This window comes from Aotus nancymaae, unplaced genomic scaffold (assembly GCF_030222135.1).
Source record: "Aotus nancymaae isolate 86718 unplaced genomic scaffold, 86718_ANA_hifiasm-v0.15.2.pri h1tg000020l, whole genome shotgun sequence".
Lineage (NCBI taxonomy): Eukaryota > Metazoa > Chordata > Mammalia > Primates > Aotidae > Aotus > Aotus nancymaae.
The window spans coordinates 14,473,832-14,481,223 of NW_026988432.1; the positions used below are offsets into that span (position 1 = coordinate 14,473,832).

The 7,392-nt window shown below is 37.8% G+C and overlaps 1 protein-coding gene across 2 annotated transcripts in view; it reads left to right on the forward strand.

Moving 5' to 3' along the window:
• The window catches only part of KDSR (3-ketodihydrosphingosine reductase), a 45,691-nt gene extending 38,541 nt beyond the window's left edge, over nt 1-7,150 (forward strand). For both annotated transcript variants that reach the window (XM_012446426.3, XM_012446427.3), the window contains one exon: nt 2,855-7,150. In XM_012446426.3, coding sequence (XP_012301849.1) covers nt 2,855-2,974 — 120 coding nt within the window. In that variant the 3' untranslated portion in view covers nt 2,975-7,150. The remainder of the gene's footprint in view (nt 1-2,854) is intronic.
• Nucleotides 7,151-7,392: the final 242 nt, after the last annotated feature.

Below are 7,392 nucleotides of genomic sequence, written 5' to 3' on the forward strand. Positions count from 1 at the left end.
ATCCAAGTTGGAAAATACTCTTCAGGATATCATTCAGGAAAACTTTCCCAACCTGGCAAGGCAGGGTAATATTCAACTCCAGGTAATACAGAGAACACCACAAAGATATTCTTCAAGAAGACCAACCCCAAGGCACATAATCGCCAGATTTATTAGGGTTGAAATGAAGGAGAAAATACTAAGGGCAGCCAGAGAGAAAGGTCAGGTTACCCATAAAGGGAAACCTATCAGACTTACAGCAGATCTCTCAGCAGAAACCCTACAAGCCAGAAAAGAGTGGGGACCAATATTTAATATCCTTAAAGAAAAGAACTTTCAACCCAGAATTTCCTATCCAGCCAAACTAAGCTTTATGAGCGAAGGAAAAATTAAATCTTTTGCGAACAAACAAGTACTTAGAGAGTTCACCACCACCAGGCCTGCTTTACAAGAGCTTCTGAAAGAAGCACTATACATATAAAGGAACAACCAATATCAGCCTTTCCAAAAATATATCAAAAAGCAAAGAACTTTAACACAATAAAAAATTCACATCAACTAATGGGCAAAACAGCCAGCTAGCATCAAACGCCGGTATTAAACTTATATATATTTTAATTGGATAAAAAGCCAAAACCCATCGGTATGCTGCATCCGGGCCCATCTTACATGCAACAATACACAAAGACTCAGAGAGAAGGAGGAAGATTTACCAATCAAACAGAGAGTAAAAATAAACTAATAAACAAAAAGCAGGAGATGCAATTCTCGCCTCTGATAAAGTAGACTTTAAAGCAACAAAGATCAAAAGAGGCGAGGAATGACATTACATAATGGCAAAAGGATCAATGCAACAAGAAGAGCTAACGATTCTATAGATCAACGAGATAGAAAATTAACAAGGATATTCAGAACTTGAACTCAGACCCGGAACAAGTAAACTTAATAAACATTTATAGAACTCTCCACTTCAAATACACAAAACATACATTACCACCTCACACCTATTCCAAAGGTGACTATATAATTGGAAGTAAATCACTCCTCAGTAATCGCATAGCATTTCATAGTTTTAAATTAAATATTGGTTGGCTGTTTGTTTGTTATTTTCTTCCCTTATTCCTTCCTGACTACATCATTAAGTATAATTATCAGTATAAAAGAGGTTTTCAATACCCATTACTAAATTGCATTCTAGCCTGGGCAAGAAAGCAATACTCCCATTCTCTCTCCCTCTTTCTTTTCCTTCTCCCTCCTCCCCATTCTCTCTCTCTCTTTCTCTTCCTTTTTTCTCCTTCCTATTCTCTCTCTCTCTCTCTTTAAAAAAAAAAAAAAAAAAAAAAAAGACCACACAGAATTTAAAAAAAAAAAAAAAAAAAAAAAAAAAAAAGAAGACTTCTGTGACCTCTGGTCACCAACCAGGAAGTGTGTAGAGATTTCTCCCCAAAACAATCAATCAATCATTCAAATCTGTAGTGGAGGATTCCTAATGGGATACCAGCTGGATATCCACTAATTCAGTTCAATTCTGATACTACTTATCTGGAAATAGCATCAGATCCCACAGGTGAAGGGCTCAGCCCCGCAAGACTTCCCCCAACCTGAGACACCAGTCACACCTGATAGGTTGTCTCCTGTGTTTCTGTTCAGTTGGCTATATATTGGGGTTTTCGTGACCCCTTCCTAAGATTTGGTTAATGTGCTAGGACGGCTCACTGAGCCTGGGAAGAGTGCATGGGGAGGAGTGTGGAGCTCCCATTCCCTCTCTGGGCACCACCCTCTGGGAACCTGGTGCACAGCAGATGCTGGCCTCCCCACTCCATGGGCGTCCAGGGGGTGCTTCTGTCTTTTTTTTTTGTTGGGTACCCTGCTTCTTGTCTCACATGACATCATCTTTATGAACCGCCTCACATTGGCTGTTTATTGAAATAGCTTTCTGAAAAAAAAAAAAACGGGGCCTGGAGGGCAAATTTGTTGACTGCATATTTGAAAATGTTTTTCTTTGTATTTTTCTCCATTTTCAAAATCCCATTTAGCGTTGTTTTTGTGTCTTTTAGGGGAAAGAGTGAAGGTCTATCGGTAATCACGGTCTCAACCCCGAGGCAGTAGTTTCACTTTTACTTGTCTTTCCAGCCTGAGAATCAGCTCATTGTGGGCAGGGACTGTGTCTCTCACTGCAGTGTTCTCAGCACCTAGTATAGGGTCTCACTTTCATGCTCATAACATAAATCTCAAACCAAAAACGCCTTGATTGTCGTTTGACTGCTTGAGATGCTGGAGTGGATGTTTTTAAGCTGTTATAACACTAAGGCTGTGAGCAGTACCTATTTTGTTCTGCTTATGGTTTGAATTTATTAATTGGACAAATACTTTGTTATCTCTCTGGCAGGCCCTGGGCTGTCCAGTGGTGCAGAGCACACACATTCTGTTCTCACAGCATACTGATATTTACAGAGTTTTCATTATATTCATCCTTAAAGCAGACTAGAAGATGTCTTAGAAACTATTTATTAGAGACCTAGGTACCTTGAAATAGTCTTTTTTTTTTTTTTTTGAGAGAGTCTCGCTCTGTTGCCAGGCTGGAGTGCAGTGGTGTGATGTTGCCTCATTGCAACCTCTGCCTCCTGGGTTCAAGTGATTCTTCTGCCTCAGCCTCCTGAGTATTTGGGACTACAGGCATGTGCCACCATGCCCAGCTAATTTTTATATTTTTAGTATAGATGGGGTTTCACCACGTTGGCCAGGATGGTCTTGCTGTCTTGACCTCATGATCCACCCGCCTTGCTGGGATTATAGGCGTGAGCCACCGTGCCTGGCCACCTTGAAATAGTCTTGTACTGTTAGATGTACTAAAAGCTCTCTCTTTATCTTGCAGGTGGTCACCATGGGCCTTTTCCGTACTATTGCTTTGTTTTACCTTGGAAGTTTTGACAGCATAGTTCGTCGCTGTATGATGCAGAGAGAAAAGTCTGAAATAGCAAATAAAACTGCCTAATTCTTCTTACCCTTGGAAGAAGACTGTTTCCAAATAATTTGAACAGCTTGCTGCTAAATGGGACTCAATTTGTGACTGATAGACACTTATATATTGTTTTTGAATATCAGATTGGACCAGTGCTCTTCAGAAATGTGGCTGCAAACAAGGAGCTAGAAGTTCACCTCCTGACAATATTATTAATACTATGCAAATATGGAATAGGAGACCATTTGATTTCCTAGGCTTTGAGGTAGAGAGGTAATGGTATGAGAATTAATAGCATGTGAACAAGGTAAAGAACAGGATTCCAGAATGATCATTCAATTTTTTTCTATTTATTCTTTTTTGCCCCCTCTAGAGATTAAGTCCAGAAATGTACTTTATGGCACATAAAGAAATCTTGAGGACTTTTTTTAAACCTTCCATAAAAAACAGTTTTGGGTTTCTACGGTTGTTTTTTTTTTTCTTTTTAAGTTGGTGTATTTTATTCAAGATGAGTTGGACCCATTGCCAGTGAGTCTGAATGTCACTGACAGCTCTGTGTTGTGCTCAGCACTCACTCTGCTGCTGGTGGAAACTCATGGCTTCTCTCTCTCTTTGATCCCATAAAGCTACGAGGGGGACGGGAGAGGGCAGTGCAATGGGAGGTAAAGAGACATTTTCTACTAGGAAAAGCAATGCTTTCTTGTCTTTAGACTGAAATGCTTAGGGAACGTTTCATTTCTCATTCATCAGGAAAGGCAGCCTCCTTAAATGTTTTCAGAAGAGCGATAAAATCTAGAAACTTCAGAATTTACAATTCCTTCAATAGCCATGATGACCTGAAGTTCACCTACTCCATTTTAGCCTCTACCTGTTCTTCCCATCTCTTCCTTTCCAATTTTGCTTATACTGCTGTAATATTTTTGTAAAAAAAAAAAAAAAAAAAAAAAGTGGGGGAGAAGAAAAAAAAAGACCAGCTAAAATTTTTTTGACTTGACTTTTTAACTTAATTCATGAATTAATTAAAACAAATGAAAAAATTAAAAAGTGTGACATTTTTCTCAGAGCATATATGTAGCTTTTAGGAAAGGCTGATGATAATATGAAGTTTACTCATTAAGAAAAAAAGGCTGATTTTGAAGAGGCTCGCTTGGGGAATAAAATGATCACGTCTTCTTTCTGTGACTCTCCTGCAGAGCCTGCAGGCATTATCTTCATACCACGTGCTAAGGAAGCCCACTCATTACTGTAACCCTGTAGCCCTGGAGACCCTCTCGGCCCCTGCGTGTTGTTTCCAGGTTATGGGATCTGTGTTCATTGGTAGATTTCTACAGCAAGTGCCTCTGATGAGTGTTAGCCAGCGTTCCCTGTTGCATCCTGTTTGTCGTTCGTACTCGTCTTCCTTGCATACGCGGTAGCACATTCCAGTTCACTTCGGTGAGAAAAGACCTCTGTTTTTGAAGAGGAAACTTTCTTAAATTGTAAAATAAAACTTAAAAAACAAAAACTCTATACAAAAATTGAAGACCTAAAAATTATAGCAAACCTTTTTTTGCTCCTTTTTGAAGCTCTTGACTTTAAATGATTTAACTTTTTAAAGATGTTTTATGGCTTTAACCCATGGTATCTTTTTATTAAGATCTGAAAATAGCATATTTAAATACTAATAGATACAGAAGAAATTATTGTTTAATGTATAAATTGCTTGGAATGATTTCATTGCAGCTTATGAGGTTGGGTTGATGCCAAAATGGTTTCATAAATCTTTCAGTCTTTTAGAGCCAAAGTTTACAGATTATATTGAGTTGCGTAGTACAGCTGCTAAAATGGAATCATAGCTTTTCATAATTTGCAGAAAACAATTACATTAATGTCTAGATGTTTCTCAATTTTATTCTTTTCTCATAAATGTTCCTTGAATGTTGGCACCTTCTACTGCTGATCTATATTAGAATCTAGTCCAAGATGGTGTCTGATTTAATAACATTAGTTATTTCAATATATTTTTTTCAAATTATCCTCATAGAACCTGTCGCCTCCAGTGAGATTGTAATCTACTACCTGAATAAATGTAAGAGTGCCTAAGAGCCCCTGTTTTGGGGCAGAAGACAATTGTCCCTATCCCAATTTCCAAAATATGAGATCAGATTTGTGGAGACCATCATGTCAGGGAAGAAATTTTCTTGTCAGAGATGTTAAAGGGCTGCAGTCCCTTACCAAAAAACTTGGAAATCTAAGTTGGTTGTTTTTTTTTTCTTCTCAATTCGATACCGTAATTCATTTGGCAGCAAAAGCAGACATGAACGGATGTGAGAATATTGTACTTTTTATTTATGCTACTTCATTGTGACTGTTAATTTTCCCTGAAGAAATATCCATGGATTTGATTATAGGTATTCCCCTAGATGCTGTGGAGGTGTTTTGTAATAATCAAAATATGCCCATATTGGCTTTTTTATTTGTTTTTTTGAGACAAAGTTTCACTCTGTCGCCCAGGCTAGAATGCAGTGGTGTGTTATCGGCTCACTGTAACCTCCACCTCCTGGGTTCAAGCGATTCTGCTGCCTCAGCCTCCTAAGTAGCTGGGATTACAGGCATGCACCACTATGCCTGGGTAATTTTTGCATTTTTAGTAGAGATGGGGTTTCACCATGTTGGTCAGGCTGGTCTCGAACTCCTGACTTTGTGATCTGCCTACCTCAGCCTCCCAAACTGCTGGGATTACAGGTGTGAGGCACTGTGCCCGGCCCATATTGCCATTTTAAAACCCCAAAGATTATGAATTCTGAAACACATCCAGCCCAAAGGGCTTTGGATAAGGGGTTGTAGGCATTTAAGCAGCCTCTCACTATGGGCTGACTTCATCCAAAACATGAAAATATTACAAGGCAAATTCTATTTTTTATATTTTTTGGTTCAATGCTTGAACAACTTGTTTTTCTGCTGGGGGAAAAAAAAAACCCCTGAGTGTGATTGTTATGGAGACTAATGACTTTGTTTTTTTAAAGGATCACATTGATTCAACACCTATTCGAACCAGAAGTGGGTAAATATTACCTATGGCAGTAAATGTTTAATTACAATTCTGTTTAAATGTTGGCTTACTGTATGTAGCCAAGAACAGCTCATTTCGTGACTTTCAGTTTTTAAGTGCCTGCTTTTTAATTTGGTTGTATTATTTTATTATCATATATTTGTAAGTATATTAAAAAGTTAACATCATTCAGCCATAAAAATCCACAAATATGTTCAAGGACTTAACAAAATCATGGAAATTATTCTTTTCTATATATTTAATTATAAATCTTTATCTGGGCTGGGTGCAGTGGCTCACGCCTGTAATCCCAGCTCTTTGGGAGGCCAAGGCAGTGAATCATGAGATCAGGAGTTCAAGACCAGCCTGGCCAACATGGTGAAACCCTATCTCTACTAAAAATACAAAAAATTAGCTGGGCGTGGTGGCGAGTGCCTGTAATCCCCTACTCAGGAGGCTAAGGCAGGAGAATCACTTGAACCTGGGAAGCAGAGGTTGCAGTGAGCTGAGATTGTGCCACTACACTCCAGCCCAGGCAACAGTGCGAGACTCCATCTCACAAACATATATATATTTATCTGGATCTGTTAGACCATATATTATTGATCGTTGCAAGTGAAATTTTGAGAGATTATTTCTGGTGTTTAGATGATAGAAACATTTTGGTCATAATGCTTCAGTTCAAAGAATTATGTCTTTCTAGAAGAATGCAACGTCTTTTTTTTGCTAAATTATATAAACATTTGATTACATTATGTTCTAACTCACTTGAGGCCACTTTTAAATATTCATACTCTTTGACATAAGATACTTTGTATATTTCTCCTTTCTTTTAGTTCTTAGTGAGTCAGGCTTAAAAAGTACCTGCCGACCAACCATAACCTTCCATATTCTGGACTAAATCTTGCTGTTCGGGTTATACTGCAGTGCAGTGACTGTGGATTTGCTATTTTGAAGGGGAGATAGTAGCTATTATATTTTACAATTGCTTGATATGATAACTCTAAAGACTTTTTCATTGACAAAAGTGTACATGGCTATTTTGATACACAATAGAAGTTGTGTTTGCTACTTTAGAAGCTTTTGTGGCAGAATTGTAACCTAATTTTCATACCTTGTATTTCTGAATCACAACAAAAAAAATAAATGGGAACAAGATTTACAGATTTGAAAACTTATTTTTCTGGAAATTCGTGTTTTAAATTAAGAGACCATTTAAGCAAAACAAATGTTTTTAATAATGTTATTCTGACTTTGCATCTAAGCATTTCACCAGGCCTAATTTTTATCATTTTTTAGGAAGTAATATTTTTGGAGTAAATACGTGGTATTCTGAGCTCTTGTTCCCCGTATGTTCTGTTTGTCACTATGATGTGGGATAGATGAGTAGAAGTTCAAGAAATGTGAATTTAGTAAAATT